We start from the raw sequence: 19,480 nt of genomic DNA on the forward strand, positions 1-19,480 counted from the left end.
GCAAGATTATGTATATGTGTATTTGTGTAAAACAAAACAATCACACAAATGTAACAGTCAAACTGATGCAGCATGATCCTTACTTGGAGTTCCTGCGCTTCAGAATGTAAATCTTGTAGATGACCAGAAGCAGAGCCACCGACGTGAGGATGATGAGGAAGACCAGAAGCCCAATGACAGCTTTGTCATTATCTGGAAAAATGATGGGGAAATTACATCAAAGTGGTGGCAATTTATGTTAAAGATACAATGTATAGAAATGGATGTGTGTAATGTATGTCGGATCAAAATGTGTCAAATTATTTAAAAATGTAAAATGATGGTTATAACAGAAGAATATCAAAGTGGTGGCATTTATGTTTAAGAATGAAAGGGATCGTGTAATGTCAGTCAAAGCAAAGTGTGTCAAATTATTTAAGTGAACAATGTGAAAAAATTTGTGTCACTAATTAAATCATACAGGAAGTGGTCACGCCGTCTTTTTTCTTGGGTTTGCTCTCATGTTCTCCGTTGTAAGCAGTCACCTGGAAACAAAAAAACTCAATCAGGAATTATAGCATTTGAAAAAAATATGAGGAATAAAGTTATAATAATCTAGTGAAACCAAAAACTGGGATTATACAAACCTCCAGATTGTATTCCGTTAAATAGCTCAGATCTTTGAAGTCAAAGTCGCATGTTTTGTTTTTAAGCTCCTTGGTGACACCAGCATTGTGAAGACGTGCAATGAATCTTAGAGTCACCTTAGGTCCATTAAAACTACCTTTATAAACACATTTGACTCTAATCACATTATGGTCTACAACAATCACTGTCAGGTCATGTATATCTTCTGGTGCTGTAAGAGAGAGAAGAAAAACAACATATTTTCCTTTAGATACACACTTTATGATTACTCACAGTTAAAGTGATACTTTAGCTTGCTATAACAGCCGTTTTAACACTGATTAGCATCATTAGTGTGTTGCTGTATTGGTTGTGAAGAGTGATAAAAAGACAAATTCCATTTGTCCCACACAGCTGTAATGTTATTGTTAAATTGTGTGAGGGGTCTGTAGGTTGGACTTCACTGTATAACATTTTATAAATAAAGCTATAAATTAGAAACTGTAGGTGTTAAAGAAGGAATCAAGTGAAGTAAATGGAATAACATTACGTACAAATTTTATTCCATTTCAAAGTTGTTGTCTTTTTCAAATCATTACTTAAAGTCAGGTCAGATCTGACTGAAGCTGGTAGATTTCTAGTAACAGAGATTAACACAGAGATTAACCACTTTACCTCAATTACCTCATTTATATTATGATAATGAAGAGAACATATTGCATTGAGAATTATAATTACTATAATTAGCTTAAATAATAATTCAATAATTACTTATAGTAAATCTTGTGTTGAAATTCAAATACTCATTTAGTAACTATATTAATTATATAAGACCTTTTAGAGTCAGTGCGTCACAAGTTTTTTCACATACTGAAACAGTTTGAACGCTGTATGATCTTGAGACGGTGTTTCAGAAAGACATTTACTGCCACACAGTTGACAGTTGACTTATATGTGATACAAAATACAAAAAAAGTGTTTTTCACATATTGTTGAATAAGTGTTGACTGTAATCTTCTCTAAAAGACACTTACTTCCAGCCTTAGTTCTCTGTTTAACTTCAGTTGGTTGATGAACGTTCATGTCGTTGTATTTGGGCTGGACTTTACAGGTGTAGTCGGTGAACGGTTTCAGTCCAGCAATATCACAAAATTTTCCTTCTGATCCCACTTTCTTAGCTGGAACTGCGACATAGTTTCATTAGTTAAGTTGTGTTTAACTGAATAACAACAAAGACAGAATAAAGGCAATATACAACAGCAGATTGTTTTGTTTCTCAAATTACCCATAAAGTGACAAGAACATGGATATCAGTCAATCAATATCATCCATGTGTCATTGGTAGATCACCCGCTCTGCTCCTGCAAGCTAAAGCTCTACTATACATCTGTGCTATTAGACAAACAGGCTGGGAAATGTAATACGTGCCAATTGAAGCTAATATGTATTTTTTGTATCTTTTCAATGTTATTTTTGTATCATATTTTCATGTCAGTTTTGTGAATCTTCTTCACCAAACTGTGACTTGTTATATCATCTCCGGTTATTTACACCGACCATCATGCTAAAGTGTTAGCATGGAGCACTGATTCAAATGTCAGCAGTATATTTCACTATTTAGGTCAACTGACCAATAAAATGATCTCCAAAGACTTCCAGTAGTGCATTCCTGTAAATGAATAAAATAATAGAGTTAACTAAACACTTGTACTTACCAATGTGACTCTGATGGGAGGAAGAGCCACAATTGCAGTCATAAGAAAACTTCTCAAGATCAAGAAGACCTGGACAGTTCTGACTGATCGTTCTCCAACTCAACTCGATGGACTTATCGGTGGCACTTTGCTTTGTGTAGATTATTGTAATATCTGTTGGACACATCAGACATCTGTAACACTGAACTGATACCTGGAGCCGTTCTTTTTCTTCATACTTATCTCATGATACAAGCTTGTTGCTCTCATTGCACTGAGGTAAAGTGAATATTAACGTACCACAGTCGATCTTGAATTTGACAGCATTTGTGTTTTTTATGGCGACGTTGTCGTCCTTGATCTGACCAGTACAGCTGTAGTCTGTGAAGGGCTCCAGCTCAGTCAGGTTCTTGGGGTTACTGGGTTTACCGTCCTCTGAGGAGACACAAGGATGACGGCATTTATTCAACAACTGGTATTTTTACCTTGGTGCCAATGAGCACTTATCTTTTGGGTTTAGATTAGATTACAGAATATTCTATTCAGAGCAATACCTCGACTTCCTCTTACACCAAATGGATATTCATTTAAAGGTACAGTGTGTAGGATTTGGCGTCATCTAGTTGTGTGGTTGCAGATTGCAACCTACTGAGTACTCCTCCGCTCACCCCTCCCTTTGTAAGAGTGTGGTAACGTGAGCCGCCGAGTGTAAAACGTGGTAACGCCGTTCACCTCGCTCCTCACCATAATAACAATACTTTAGGAGCAACGGAAGTCAGACGGCGGCTGGCGGTACCACGGTTTTGCACTCTGCGGCTCACGTTACCACAGATTCACAAGCGTGTTGGAGAACTACAGTGGCCTTAAGGTAACATCAAAACCTGAAAGTCTCTCTCTAGAGCCAGTGTTTGGTTTGTCCGTTCTGTGCTACTGTAGAAACATGGCGGAGCAACATGGCCGACTCTGTGAAGAGGACCCGCTCCCTATGTAGATATGAAGGACTCATTTTAAGCTAATGAAAACACAACAACTCTTAGTTTCAGGTGATTATACACTAATGAAAACATAATTATGAATATTATATTTCTGCTATAAATCCCCCAAAATGTTACACACTGGTCCTTTAAGTAAAACTGATTTTCATTGTCATTTCTGTTAGTCTTGCTACAGTGTCTCCACCTATTTCCATGTAAATCCATTAATAATGTTGGTGACAGAAAGTCTTTCCACTTACCCTGACAGGTGTAGTCGACGGTGAGATCTGTGCAGTATGGAGGTAATTCTGTGTCTATTTTGTTAACAGGAAGTTTAGTTGGAGCTTTCTGAGTTATTTCACTCGCATTTAAGAAATCTGTGGAAAAAAGAAAACAGCACACTCATTAAACATGATGAAATACGGTCTACACCACATGTAATTCAAAGTACACGAGGACTCTACTGTACCTACCAACAGTGATGCTTTTGGTGTCGTTAAAGGAAGCCGTACAGTTTGAATGGAAGGTTGTAGTTAAATCGGTGCAAATGTCATCGAAACCAGGTTTGATACAGAACGTTTTATTATCAGTTTTGCACGGCTCAGCTGGAACATTATTTGATGCTGATAGTGAAGAGCTGATGTTCCAGTCACTCTGGTAACAAACATATCCAGTCATGCAGCTGACATCTTTAATGTCATCTTTACCTGAAACACACAAGTGGAATGAAATGCACAAATCTGTCTGTCTGTCTCATTTCTTAAATTAAAATGAAATTCAACAGTATGAATTATTTTTACTCACTCATTCCAGATGTCATGGTTTCATTTTCAGGGTTACAGGGTGTTGCTTTGCCAGCATCAATGAATGCCACAGAATGCTCATATTCAGTACAGGGCTTCAGGTGTTCGATTACGTGGCGGCTTTGATTGAAGTTATAGATGGATTTTGCTTGGCCTTCTTCATTAAGGGTAATGGTGTAGTCGCCAGTGGTAAAGTTCATCGTCATGTCAATCTGGAAGCCGAACGTGATGGGTGTGATGGTGTAAGAACCTGCACACAAAATCAACAGAGTTATAATGATGACATGTTTTAATCTCACGGTTTGTTCATGTAGCTGCTGAAAACCAATATAATTCATAGTTTGTTAAGGTGAGTGAAAGTATTGTATCTTGTAAGATAATACTGATACTCACACTGTGGAGGGGCTGGAGAACGCATTCAAATGAAATCAGAAAAGGAAACAACAAAGTATTATGATTATATAACTTTGAAATAACTCTTGCAAGTGAAGCAAGTGTATTAACCCATTTCTAAGCAGTGCTAGTGACTGTTGTCTATACTCGTATGAATAACACAGTCCTCTATAAGAACAAATGGAGAGCTTGTAAAGGAGAAAAATTCCAACCTTCGGTGGTAGGAGTCACTGAGGTGATGGGCGTGGTGATAGGAGGTGGAGTCTGGTTGTCAGTGGTGCTTGTCTGAGAGTCTATTGGCTTGCTGGCTGTAGGTAAAGGTGAGGGTGAGGTGCTTGCAGGAGGAGCAAGGGTGGCTGTAAGATGGAGAGCTGGAGGTCACCTTCAAGTAAAAATACTGTACTGCCAATAGTCTTACCTGATATAATGTACATACCAGCAGTATCTGGGGCTGGAGAAGGCGTTCAAATGAAATCAGAAAAGGAAACAACAAAATATTAAAGGGACTGTTTGTAACTTTTTAAGCGTATAAATGTACCGGGTCGGGACACATGCGCGCTCGCGTGGGCCCGGAGCCTCAGCTCCGCTGCCTGCTCGCCTCCACTCACACAGGGCGCGGGCGTTCTCGCGTACTCGCTCCACCTCTGGACGTGAACGCGCGTAACTACACACTGCAGAAGAGTTAGTTTAGCTCTGAGAATATCTAGTAAATGTACAGTGGACGTTTGAGCAGAAATAAATGCTGCAGCTCCTCCAGATCAACAGAGGTTTCCCGTGTCTTGTAAAGTGACGGGGCTCTGCAGCAAGTTGTCGTCTCTTTACCGACCGGGTGGCGGTGTCTCCCCTGTTCTCTCCGGCTGCGGGTGGAGAGAGCAGGGGAGACAAGCTGCGGAGCCCCGCTGCCTCAGCCTCCGCTGAGGCAGGAAAAGCCAACACAATATCAGCAGTGATTCATGGAGAGACCTTCGTCTGGTCAGCTAACATTACTGCCAAGCAGCTGAAATATAGAGTGATATTGTGGTTTTAGCTGACGTGTGTCGCCTCACTGTTTTGAGCGATGCTCGTTCATGTCTATTTAGAGCGAGCACAAGCATGAGCTCGACGCTGACTTTCGTTGATTTCACGGCCACAGGTGTCGCTGTTAACGAGCATTTTTGAAAGTTACAAATAGTCCCTTTTATATCTGATTATAAAACTTTGAAATAACTCTCCACACCAGCAGGCAGCGGTAGTCTGTATTTGTCATTCAAAAAGGTTGTTGTTGCGGTGTTTTTCCTCTGGACTTTACTCGTTGGCTTTCATTCTGTTGTTGATGCTTGTTTCTCTTCTCGTGCACTGATTAGCTGAACCGCCAATCAAAATGATTTTTCTCATCGACGACACAGACGCCGATTCAACATGCTGAATCAGCCGAAAAACCTCCAACAAGGGCAGATTAGAGCCGACGGTGCGGGACACACCGAAAAAACTAGGCCGACTGACGCTCACCAACGGACAAAAACTGCACCAACAGCTTGGTGTGTCAGGGCCTTAAAGCTCGGGTTGGTAATGTTCTTCAAAAACATTGTTTTGGTTATTTTTATTCAAATTCTCATTACATCCTGACAGCAATCAATAAATCAAATGTTCTGACAAAAAAAAAAAAACCTACCTACATGCACTCTGCCTTGGCGACTTTCTCGCTGGATTCAGGGTCTTATGGAGCTCGTGCTGCTACTTTCATTGGAAAAGGGTTGGCAACACTGGGCTGGGTTTTTCGGTTGGACAATTTTTAAAATCTAGAGTACTCTTGCTAGTTTGTCAAGTTTACCAACTCTAGCTTTAACAAGAAACGAAGAGGTGCTAAAAAACATAGTAGCACTGGACAAGAGCAAATTTCTATTCAGAGAAGGAACGGCGGTATTCAGCCGGATGTGCTCAGCTGGACTCTTCAGCTAGAATAGAGGAAATGGAATCAGGTATATTTTTCAACTTCTTGTAACCCTTTCGTTAGCACTGCTAGTGTTAGTAACTAACTGTTGTCTATACTTGTATGAATAACAGTCTTATGCATCACAGAAATGTCAGTGAAATTAGTTTTGTTACTGTGGAAGAGTTTTTGCAATTAAATCCAGTATATCAGTGTAATATGTAATCTTTGAATACAATCCTCTGTTTTACTGATTTACGCACACTCTGTAGATACTCATTGTACGAAATTACAAATATTTGGAGTACAACTCTGTCTCTCTTGTTAATGGAACCTGTTGTGTTCAGTCATCAACTGGAAATGTACAGCCGCCTACAACACGCCCTGTCTTTGAGTTTCCTGCAGTACTAAACCATGGTTCATTTTATATGTATACAGGAAACTGTGGTTAGTGGTGAAACTCGTCTCAGAGCTAATGATGTGACCACAGAGCAAATTAATCAGAAAAATTATGTTGATTATCATTATTGCTGATTTATCTTCTGTTTGGTGGATTGTGGAAATGTTTTCTTGAATGTGCGGACAATGGTGTCTGAGAAGTTTGAGCAGAATGCTGAAAGATGTAATATTTCAAATTACACAATTGGCAAGAAAATACAATTAATTTTTTTGAGGTTTGAAAAGAAAACATGTTCATGAGTCCATTTCTAAAGCACCTTATAAGCCCAGATGATGCCTGTAGCCTGTTCTTCAGCTGTTAGACTCTACACCGTCTACTGAGCTACAAGTGATGTAGCTGTTGACTACTCCATCCTATATATTAACAAATTATTAATATCGGAAATAGGAAGTTCTTTACATACAAGGTGCTACGTGTAGTATTTTGTGTTTCTCAAGATAAGACATAAATCCCATGAAGATTTCTGTTACAAAGAAGGTGCTGCTATTCTCTAACCTCTTCTTCATTCATGTAAAAGTAAATGTTTGTTTTAAAGAAAACTGTATTATATAATTGCTAATGGGAAATAATAACGGCAAATAATTAATTTAAGGTTACAGGAAAGATGTGTTTTTTATTTTGAAGACAATATCTTCCTCATTGGGCCTCATGCAGCAACATTCTCTTAAATGTCTCATATTTTATCTTAATTTTCTATTAAGGGAAAAAAATAAGAGCAATTTTGTTCTTATATCACTTCCTGCATGAGGCCCAATGTTTCATAGATTTTATTGGCGAGGAGTGGTGTGCTGTTTTGAGACTGTTGGATCTCAACAGAGCAATGTTGAACTGAAAACTATACTAATCTAAAGTAATGTTATTACATTTTCAATATTCAAAAACACAAAGTGTAAAGAGCATGAAAAATGTTTGTCATAAACAATCACCTGCACAAACCATACGCTACAACAACAAAGACATTCATTTGATCGGAACCTTCTTAGCTTTATATTGTTAAAAATATATTTTTTTACATTTTGAAGACGTAAGGATGACAGATACAAAGACATGACTTCACGAAACACCTTTTTGTTTCCACAGTGCCATTACATGTATATAGAAAAAAAGAAACAAATAAAAAGACATTGAAGATGGATACTTACATTTGGCCATAACGATGATCCCGGCCCAGAGAAGCAGGACCTTGAGACCACCGAGACCTGCCATATCCAAGAGTTAGGGTGTGTACTGCCACACACCAGTATAGTCAGCATACAGGGTAATAAAGAAAGAGTTTCACATGACAAAAGGAAGTGGTAAACTTGCCACGTTATCTGATTTTCAAGATACGTACGTTTCGGCACAGTGTTCTGACTAGTTCCCCTCAACCCTCACCATTGGTTTGCCTATGATTATTCTTCAATAATAAAACATTAACAACCTTTTAGGCCTACAAGAATACCAAACGCTTCTATTCATTAACTATCTGTTGACCATTCCTCTGCAGTTTTCATTTTATTTGAAATAATAAATTTGGTCAGGTTGCCATGCCGATGATCTCAGCCCAGAGCAGCACAGAGACCAGCCGTAATAAAGAAGTTGTATTTCCTCTTTCTAGTAATTAGTCATTGTGCTAAAGTAATGTAATTCTCACATCTGATTGAAGTTTGAAAAGGAGCATGGCGGTTGAAAACATCGACACCTGTTCTGTCTGGCTCTATAGTGACATTTTAGACACTTGCTCAGTGCTCTGCTCATTTAAAACTTCAGTGCACTTTTCAAAATATCCAATGCAGGAAAGAGGAGAGCTACAGGTTTGGTGATCTTTCCAAACATTTTGATGCCTCCAGGAAGTGTGCCTCTTGTACTCGGGCGTAATCACAATACACTTTGAGGGGTACAATACTAATATTCAGAAAATATCAAATTATCCCTCCAATATTGATTTCAACTATTTGTATGCTCTTATAATGTGCATGAAATTTGGCACCAATCAACATTAATTTCCAGCTCAATGGTGATAAGCAGGGGTGGTTAAGGTTCTTGTCGGATGTGGGTAATAGTGTGATGATCATCACATGCTATTGGACAATGTGACAATATGACATGACCAACCACCAGCAGTTCATTATCAAAATCTATGTGTAAGTTAAAGTAGTTTTCCAAAACCGAGGGGACTATAAATAATATCATGTCAAATAGCATTACTTGAAAAAAAACACAATCGTGTTTACAGAACTTCAAATGCATTTTGACACTTGAGGTTGTGCCGTAGCCCTGAAATGGCAAGCTGTATAGCCAACGCTGTATGTACTGTATAGCTGTGTCGCTAACGCTAGCCATCATTAGCTACCTACATTGTTGCGGTGAAAGCTCGAAAATGTACATTAAAGGTGCTAAATTTGATATCCGGACCATTAACGTAGCAGCAAACAGCTATTTGCTATGTAAAGATATAGAGGAGTAATGTCTACCTGAGCAGAGAATGAAGTCGCTCTTCCTCTGTGTGTGTTGTAATCTGAGCTTCTCTGGGCTTTTTTGCAGGCCAGCCGTTCAGCTGGAGCATTTTAGTATTTAAAGCACCTTTTAGATGTTGAGTTTTGATGCTATACAGAACTCCCTGAATAAATTGGTAGTATTTAACCGCAAAATACGGATGCTTTTGTATTGGCTTGACATTTACCTTGATGCCCTTTCACAACGCCAAAGCACCATAGTCAGTTATAAAAACGCCCCAGAAAAGATATAACATGTATTGAACCAAATGCATATATCTTGCTTTTATTGTCACCTTGTTAGTTAAGAACGTGCAATATGAGGTGCAAAGTCAAGTTTTTTTTTTAAATTTTTTTTTTTAAATATCCTCACTAGGAGGTTTATAAGTCACTTTAAGGATAATGACAATGTCTTGGTAGTGAGCGTTTTTGTCTTTATGTAACATGCTGACCGTGCTCTCCTGCGTCTTTTACGTCGGCTCAGTTTACTTTTCCACAGGCCCTCTGGTTTTCCAGAAAGTCAAATATTGCAAATAATATTTATTGTTTTGGTAGTTTGGTTGTTTTCTGAACATTTCATGTCAAATTAAAGACCCTCATCACAAACACCTTGTATGCTAACTAAATGCAATAAAGCTTTCAAATTTCTTTTGGACATTAGAGTGAGTGCTTGGAGTTCTTCGCAGGTTTCAATGACTTTCATATCTCATCATAATAAAAAAGTACACGCTGGTAACGTTTATGCAATGCCAAACGTTACCAATGCCGGTCAGTATGATTCAGTTCAATTTTCACACCTGCAGTTCTGGACCAGTTAGGTCATTTGAATGGAAGTATTAAACTTCGTGGTACTTTTCACCAACATCAATGGGAAAAGGGGGATATGTTTCATGTTACCTGAATTTACAGCAAGAGTTGGGACATTTCACTTTGATGGACAACTGGCAAAAAATGCCAGCTTAATGGTAAGTATATTCATATAACTAACATTTTTTTTCTGTAACACAGTGTTGAACAACATTATCCAGACTGACGACAAACGCTGGACGTTTTGTCTGGGTTCCATTAGTTGCATCCTGCAGTGACTTTTTATTGGTCTATAAGTCCATGTGATATTCAGTATTTTCCAGTGATAGGCCATCTGAACATACTGTAAATACCTAGTGAATATGATGTTGTGATATTCCCAGACTTGTTGGAACTTGCGGATGACCTGAATGCCCCATTTAACCACTACGCACAATGGATTATGGGATATTTGTGGCTACATGGGATAGTCATCTCTCATCTGTATGTGAAGGAAAACTCAGACGATATAATTTTAACTATAAACTTGGTTGTCATTTGAATAACTTCCATATTTACTGTTTATTGGTGGAAGTGTTGATTCTGAAAAGATTGATGTTTTACAGTTACAAGCTCTGATACTATGTTCCATTATAATATTTTTATTATGAGGGGTAATAAAAGGTCATACAAATATTTAAGGTAATACCTCAAAAACACACATATGAAAAACAGCAGTTGTAAAAAAACAAAAAAACACCACCTATAACATTCATTGCCTGCAATTCAACAATTCCATCTGACTACATCTGCAGGACTTAACTGTTGCTGTTACTTTCCTTTTCTTTAGGTGGTGTAGTTTGGCATGTGTACGACTGGTCAGAAAAAAATATATAAGTGGACTATATGATCTCAACAGAACAATAAAACACAGGTCATGATAATATAAAAGCCATGCTACACAAGGATATTTTAAAATACTGCCAGTTTAACATTATACTGTTTGGTAAATTGTTCATAGCTTTAAAGGCATAGCGCTGAATGCTTGGTTTGCTTTTGACTTGAACATATAGAAAAAGCTATTTGTAAGATGATCAAAGACACATTTAGGGTTGGGATCTAAAACTTTATGTAATATTATTTCATCAGTCTTAAATTATAAATTGTTTTTAACCTTAAATTTTGTCGTGTAATCTCATCTCGTTGAGATTCATATTTAACTGAGAAAAACATTCCACTTCTTAGAAAGAGCACATCTAAAAAAACTAAAAGAATGTACCAGTTAACCAGTTAAAAAAAGACGTTGGAGCTCTGTCACGCAAGGCATTATCAGTTGATCTTATCTTCTCCTAAACAGACCATTGCCAATGTAAGCAGATTAAAGAGCCTGCTATATACAGAACAAAATAAAGAGTAATGATGATTTGGTTGGCAGCTCCATCAGGTCTTTCTTCATCATCGGCGTGTGTCTTAATGATGGCCTTCAGATTGAGATACATTAGCATAAACTAGCAGCAAAACAAAAATAATAAAAAGAGCAAGTTATTTTTTGGTACTCCTCAAACTACAGTGCATTTTGTCCAAGTTTAAAACTACAAGTTGTTTTGATTAAAGTAGTTATGCAGAAATACTGTTTTGCACCGAAAGTGATTACTGTTTGTTACGTATGGTGCCTTCAGATGAAACTTGTGTACTCGTGTTTACAACATGGGAAGTACACGTATGTACACGTACAAGTATGCTTGATGTTCAAGTGGATAAGTCGTGAGGACACCGCTGCCAAGCAACGGCAATATTAACGTTACTGTCGGCGTCCAGAAGCCACAGAGGCTAACAATTTAGCAAGCTAAAAAGTAAGTAACATAATGCAGTAAATGCAAAGGCATAATGACAGAGGAAAAGGATGAGGCAGTTGGGAATATCAACATTTTCCTCATTCCAAATTATGAAGAAAAACAATATACGACTAAAATTACAATATATTAACTTATTATGCACTGAAAAATGAATTTCCATGACCGCCGGCATTTCTGACAACGTCAACAAACACGTCACAACTCTTGAACTCTGAGCTTTCAGGAATTTTCCACTTACAAGGTCATGAATATGGCATGAGGAGGGTGTTCATATGGACTCATCTCGTAAACACGACCCCATCTGAAGGCACCAATACTCAAAGACTATTGTAGTAAAAAAAAAAAGAAAAGAAAGCTAAAGTCTACTCACTGGTTGTTGTTTCAAGCATCATCACGTCACTGCAGAGATAAAAAAGTGAAGATTGGCTTTATGGAACAACATCTATAGATTATAACATAATATACTTTTCAATGGGCTATTAAAAAGCTACTGAAGACATACAGTAAACTATGAACATTTGCTATTAACCTGATTGAATTGAGTTCCACTGCATCATCTGTTCCTGTTCTGTAAATTAAACTAAACTACAACAACTGTTCAGAGACAATGTGACAGTCAAACTGGTGAGATGTAAAATGATCTTTACTTTCTGGACTTCCTGCGCCTCAGAACGTAGATCTTGTAGACCGCCACACCCAAGGCCACAGATAAGATGATGAAATTGACCAGACAACCAATGAGAGATTTGTCATTGTCTGTAAAATGATGGTTATAACAGAAGAATATCAAAGTGGTGGCATTTATGTTTAAGAATGAATAGAAATGGATCGTGTACTGTCAGTCAAAGCAAAATGTGTCAAATTATTTAAGTGAACAATGAGAAAATTGTACTAATTAAAACATACAGGAAGTGGTCATATGGTCATTTTTCTTGGGATTGCTCTCATGTCTTCCGTTGTAAGCAGTCACCTGGAAACACAAAAAAAACTCTCAATCAGGAATTATAGTATTTGAAAAAAAATATGAGGAATAAAGTTATAATAATCTAGTGAAACCAAAAACTGGGATTATACAAACCTCCACATTGTATTCCGTTAAATAGCTCAGATCTTTGAATTCAAAGTCGCATGTTGTGTTTCTAAGCTCCTTGGGGACACCAGCATTGTGAAGACGTGCAATGAATATCCTCTCAGGTCCATTAAAATTTCTACCTTTATAATCACATTTGACTCTTATCACATTGTGGTCTACAACAATCACTGTCAGGTCATGTATATCTTCTGGTCCTGTAAGAGAGAGAGAAAAAAACAAACATATTTTCCTTTAGATACACACTTTATGATTACTCACAGTTAAAGTAATACTTTAGCTTGCTATAACAGCCGTTTTAACACTGATTAGCATCATTAGTGTGTTGCTGTATTGGTTGTCAGGAGCGATAACAAGACAAAATGTGCAAAGCAAAGAAAAATGATTATTATAAACTCAAAGTTAGAAAAAAAAATATTAAAAAAAATAGTAATTCCATTTGTCCCACACAGCTGTAATGTTATTGTTAAATTGTGTGAGGGGTGTATATTGGTATTGGTACTGTAGGGAATGATAGGCTGCCTCATTATCAGCATTTAACGTCATTTGTTAAAAAAGACAGACAGGATAAAGAGTCTGATAATTACATAATTTATATTATGATAATGAAGAGAACATATTGCATTGATAAATTATAATTACTATAATTAGCTTAAATAATAATTCAATAAATATTTATATTAAATCTTGTGTTGAAATTCAAATACTCATTTAGTAACTATATTTCCTATATAAGACCTTTTAGAGTCGGTGCGTCACAAGTTTTTTCACATACTGAAACAGTTTGAACGCTGTATGATCTTGACTTATATTCAACAATATGTGAAAAACACTTTTTTTGTATTTTTACATCACATAAGTGTTGACTGTAATCTTCTCTCAAATACACTTACTTCCAGCCTTAGTTTTCTGTTTATCTGTAATGGTTGGTTGATGAACGTCACTGTCGTTGTATTTGGGTTGGACTTTACAGGTGTAGTCGGTGAACGGTTTCAGTCCAGCAATCTGACATGTTCCTCCTGATCGCTCTTTGTTAGCTGGAATTGTGACATAGTTTCATTAGTTAAGTTGTGTTTAACTGAATAACAACAAAGACAGAATAAAGGCAATATACAACAGCAGGTTGTTTTGTTTCTCAAGTTACCCATTAAGTGACAAGAACATGGATATCAGTCAATCAATATCATCCGTGTGTCATTGGTAGATCACCAGCTCTGCTCCTGCAAGCTAAAGCTCTACTATACATTCTGTGCTGTTAGACAAACAGGCTGGGAAATGTAATACGTGCCAATTGAAGCTAATATGTATTTTTTGTATCTTTTCAATGTTATTTCTGTATCATATTTCATGTCAGTTTTGTGAATCTTCTTCACCAAACTGTGACTTGTTATATCATCTCCGGTTATTTACACCGACCATCATGCTAAAGTGTTAGCATGGAGCACTGATTAAAATGTCAACAGTATATTTCACTATTTAGGTCAACTGACCAGTCAAATGATCTCCAAAGACTTCCAGTAGTGCATTCCTGTAAATGAATAAAATAATAGTTATCTAAACACTTTTACTTACCAATGGGACTCTGATGGGAGGAAGAGAGACAACTGCAGTCATAAGAAAACTTCTCAAGATCAGGAAGACCTGGACAGTTCTGACTGATCGTTATCCAACTCAACTCGATGGACTTATCGGTATTGGTGGCACTTTGCTTTGTGTAGATTATTGTAATATCTGTTGGACACATCAGACATCTGTAACACTGAACTGATACCTGGAGCCGTTCTTTTTCTTCATACTTATCTCATGATACAAGCTTGTTGCTCTCATTGCACTGAGGTAAAGTGAATATTAACGTACCACAGTCGATCCTGAACTTGACAGCATTTGTGTTTTTTTTGGTGACGTTGTTTTCCTTGATCTGACCAGTACAGCTGTAGTCTGTGAAGGGCTCCAGCTCAGACAGTTTCTTGGTGTTACTGGGTTTACCATCCTCTGAGGAGACACAAGGATGACAGCATTTATTCAACAGCTGGTATTTTTACCTTGGTGCCAATGAGCACTTATCTTTTGGGTTTAGATTAGATTACAGAATATTCTATTCAGAGCTGATTCACAGAGCGCATAAAGCAATACCTCGACTTCCTCTTACACCAAATGGAAATTCATTTAAAGGTACAGTGTGTAGGATTTGGCGGCATCTAGTTGTGTGGTTGCAGATTGCAACCTACTGAGTGCTCCTCCGCTCACCCCTCCCTTTGTAAGAGTGGTAACGTTAACCGCCGAGTGTAAAACGTGGTAACGCCGTTCGCCTCGCTCCTCACCATAATAACACTACTTTAGGAGCAACGGAAGTCAGACGGCGGCTGGCGGTACCACGGTTTTGCACTCTAATTATGAATATTATATTTCTGCTATAAATCCCCCAAAATGTTACACACTGGTCCTTTAAGTAAAACTGATTTTCATTGTCATTTCTGTTAGTCTTGCTACAGTGTCTCCACCTATTTCCATGTAAATCCATTAATAATGTTGGTGACAGAAAGTCTTTCCACTTACCCTGACAGGTGTAGTCGACGGTGAGATCTGTGCAGTTTGGAGGTAATTCTGTGTCTATTTGTGCAGGAAGTTCAGTTGGAGCTATCTGAGTTATTTCACTCGCATTTAAGAAATCTGTGGAAAAAAGAAAACAGCACACTCATAAACATGATGAAATACGGTCTACACCACATGTAATTCAAAGTGCACGAGGACTCAACTGTACCTACCAACAGTGATGCTTTTGGTGACGTCAAAGGAAGCCGTACAGTCGGAACGGAAGGTTGTAGTTAAATCGGTGCAAATGTCATCGAAACCAGGTTTGATACAGAACATTTTATTATCAGTTTTGCACGGCTCAGCTGGAACATTATTTGATGCTGATAGTGAAGAGCTGATGTTCCAGTCACTCTGGTAACAAACATATCCAGGCATGCAGCTGACATCTTTAATGTCATCTTTACCTGAAACACACAAGTGGAATGAAATGCACAAATCTGTCTGTCTGTCTCATTTCTTAAATTAAAATGAAATTCAACAGTATGAATTATTTTTACTCACTCATTCCAGATGTCATGGTTTCATTTTCAGTGCCGTTACAGGGTGTTGCTTTGCCAGCGCCATCAATGAATAACACAGAATGCTCATATTCAGTACAGGGCTTCAGGTGTTCGATTACGTGGCGGCTTTGATTGAAGTTATAGATGGATTTTGCTTGGCCTTCTTCATTAAGGGTTATGGTGTAGTCGCCAGTGGTAGAGTTCATTATCATGTCAATCAGGAAGCCGAACTTGATGGGTGTGACATTGTAAGAACCTGCACACAAAATCAACAGAGTTATAATGATGACATGTTTTAATCTCACGGTTTGTTCATGTAGCTGTTGAAAACCAATATAATTCATAGTTTGTTAAGGTGAGTGAAAGTATTGTATCTTGTAAAATAATACTGATACTCACACTGTGGAGGTGGAGGGGCTGGAGAACGCATTCAAATGAAATCAGAAAAAGAAACAACAAAATATTATGATTATACAACTTCAACAAGTTTCCCGTGTCTTGTAAAGTGACGGGGCTCCTCAGCGAGTTGTCGTCTCTTTACCGACCGGGTGTCGGTGTCTCCCCTGTTCTCTCCTGCTGCGGGCGGAGAAAGCAGGGTAGACAAGCTGCGGAGCCCCGCTGCCTCAGCCTTGGCTGAGGCAGGAAAAGCCAACACAATATCAGCATTGATTCATGGAGAGACCTTCGTCTGGTCAGCTAACATTACTGCCAAGCAGCTGAAATATAGAGTGATATTGTGGTTTTAGCTGACGTGTGTCCCCTCACCGTTTTGAGCGATGCTCGTTCATGTCTATTTAGAGCGAGCAAGCGCGAGCTCGACGCTGACTTTCGTTGATTTCACGGCCACAGGTGTCGCTGTTAACGAGCATTTTTGAAAGTTACAAATAGTCCCTTTTATATCTGATTATAAAACTTTGAAATAACTCTCCACACCAGCAGGCAGCGGTAGTCTGTATTTGTCATTCAAAAAGGTTGTTGTTGCTGTGTTTTTCCTCTTGACTTTACTCGTTGGCTTTCTTTCTGTTGTTGATGTCTGTTTCTCTTCTCTTGCACTGATTAGCTGAACCGCCAATCAGAATGATTTCTCTCACCGACGACACCGACGCCGATTCAACATGCTGAATCAGCCGAAAAACCTCCAACAAGGGCAGATTAGAGCCGACGGTGCGGGACACACCGAAAAAACTAGGCCGACGGACGTTCACCAACGGACGAAAACTGTCCGACGGCCGACCTTCAGCTTGGTGTGTTAAAGCTCGGGTTGGTGATGTTCTTCAAAAACATTTTTTTGGTTATTTTTATTCAAATTCTCATTACATCCTGACAGCAATCAATAAATCAAATGCTCTGACAAAAGAAACCCCTCCAAAAAACCAACCTACCTGTCTACCTACATGCACTCTGCCTTGGCGACTTTCTCGCTGGATTCAGGGTCTTATGGAGCTCGTGCTGCTACTTTCATTGGAAAAGGGTTGGCAACACTGGGCTGGGTTTTTCGGTTGGACAATTTTTAAAATCTAGAGTACTCTTGCTAGTTTGTCAAGTTTACCAACCCTAGCTTTAACAAGAAACGAAGAGGTGCTAAAAACCATAGTAGCACTGGACAAGAGCAAATTTCTATTCAGAGAAGGAACGGCGGTATTCAGCCGGATGTGCTCAGCTGGACTCTTCAGCTAGAATAGAGGAAATGGAATCAGGTATATTTTTCAACTTCTTGTAACCCTTTTGTTAGCACTGCTAGTGTTAGTAACTAACTGTTGTCTATACTTGTATGAATAACAGTCTTATGCATCACAGAAATGTCAGTGAAATTAGTTTTGTTACTGTGGAAGAGTTTTTGCAATTAAATCCAGTATATCAGTGTAATATGTAATCTTTGAATACAATCCTCTGTTTTACTGATTTACGCACACTCTGTAGATACTCATTGTACGAAATTACAAATATTTGGAGTACAACTCTGTCTCTCTTGTTAATGGAACCTGTTGTGTTCAGTCATCAACTGGAAATGTACAGCCACCTACCACACGCCCTGTCTTTGAGTTTCCTGCAGTACTAAACCATGGTTCATTTTATATGTATACAGGAAACTGTGGTTAGTGGTGAAACTCGTCTCAGAGCTAATGATGTGACCACAGAGCAAATTAATCAGAAAAATGATGTTGATTATCATTATTGCTGATTTATCTTCTGTTTGGTGGATTGTGGAAATGTTTTCTTGAATGTGCGGACAATGGTGTCTGAGAAGTTTGAGCAGAATGCTGAAAGATGTAATATTTCAAATTACACAATTGGCAAGAAAATACAATTAATTTTTTTGAGGTTTGAAAAGAAAACATGTTCATGAGTCCATTTCTAAAGCACCTTATAAGTACAGATGATGCCTGTAGCCTGTTCTTCAGCTGTTAGACTCTACACCGTCTACTGAGCTACAAGTGATGTAGCTGTTGACTACTCCATCCTATATATTAACAAATTATTAATATCGGAAATAGGAAGTTCTTTACATACAAGGTGCTACGTGTAGTATTTTGTGTTTCTCAAGATAAGACATAAATCCCATGAAGATTTCTGTTACAAAGAAGGTGCTGCTATTCTCTAACCTCTTCTTCATTCATGTAAAAGTAAATGTTTGTTTTAAAGAAAACTGTATTATATAATTGCTAATGGGAAATAATAACGGCAAATAATTAATTTAAGGTTACAGGAAAGATGTGTTTTTTATTTTGAAGACAATATCTTCCTCATTGGGCCTCATGCAGCAACATTCTCTTAAATGTCTCATATTTTATCTTAATTTTCTATTAAGGGAAAAAAATAAGAGCAATTTTGTTCTTATATCACTTCCTGCATGAGGCCCAATGTTTCATAGATTTTATTGGCGAGGAGTGGTGTGCTGTTTTGAGACTGTTGGATCTCAACAGAGCAATGTTGAACTGAAAACTATACTAATCTAAAGTAATGTTATTACATTTTCAATATTCAAAAACACAAAGTGTAAAGAGCATGAAAAATGTTTGTCATAAACAATCACCTGCACAAACCATACGCTACAACAACAAAGACATTCATTTGATCGGAACCTTCTTAGCTTTATATTGTTAAAAATATATATTTTTACATTTTGAAGACGTAAGGATGACAGATACAAAGACATGACTTCACGAAACACCTTTTTGTTTCCACAGTGCCATTACATGTATATAGAAAAAAAGAAACAAATAAAAAGACATTGAAGATGGATACTTACATTTGGCCATAACGATGATCCCAGCCCAGAGAAGCAGGACCTTGAGACCACCGAGACCTGCCATATCCAAGAGTTAGGGTGTGTACTGCC

At 37.9% G+C, this 19,480-nt stretch overlaps 1 protein-coding gene and 1 long non-coding RNA gene across 3 annotated transcripts; both read right to left on the bottom strand.

The window, feature by feature from the left end:
- Positions 1–48: 48 nt before the first annotated feature.
- LOC141767463 (uncharacterized) lies at positions 49–19,474 on the bottom strand. 2 transcript variants are annotated; one of them, XM_074634780.1, is made up of 12 exons: positions 19,391–19,474; positions 16,540–16,557; positions 16,142–16,396; positions 15,811–16,044; positions 15,602–15,715; positions 14,903–15,037; positions 14,618–14,776; positions 14,019–14,088; positions 1,641–1,717; positions 627–838; positions 461–524; positions 49–192 (listed from the first exon to the last, which is right to left on the bottom strand). In XM_074634780.1, exons 1-12 carry the CDS (start codon positions 19,452–19,454, stop codon positions 80–82), a joined length of 1,515 nt encoding a protein of 504 aa, XP_074490881.1. In that variant the 5' UTR covers positions 19,455–19,474; the 3' UTR covers positions 49–79. The 2 variants fall into 2 exon arrangements, with proteins under 2 accessions (XP_074490881.1, XP_074490882.1); XM_074634781.1 differs by having other exon boundaries at positions 14,906–15,037; positions 19,391–19,473.
- On the bottom strand, positions 12,325–13,251 carry LOC141767466 (uncharacterized). The gene is made up of 3 exons (XR_012593854.1): positions 13,034–13,251; positions 12,603–12,925; positions 12,325–12,354 (listed from the first exon to the last, which is right to left on the bottom strand). It is a non-coding gene; the product is annotated as an uncharacterized LOC141767466 (long non-coding RNA).
- Positions 19,475–19,480: the final 6 nt, after the last annotated feature.

This window comes from Sebastes fasciatus, chromosome 5 (assembly GCF_043250625.1).
Source record: "Sebastes fasciatus isolate fSebFas1 chromosome 5, fSebFas1.pri, whole genome shotgun sequence".
NCBI lineage: Eukaryota > Metazoa > Chordata > Actinopteri > Perciformes > Sebastidae > Sebastes > Sebastes fasciatus.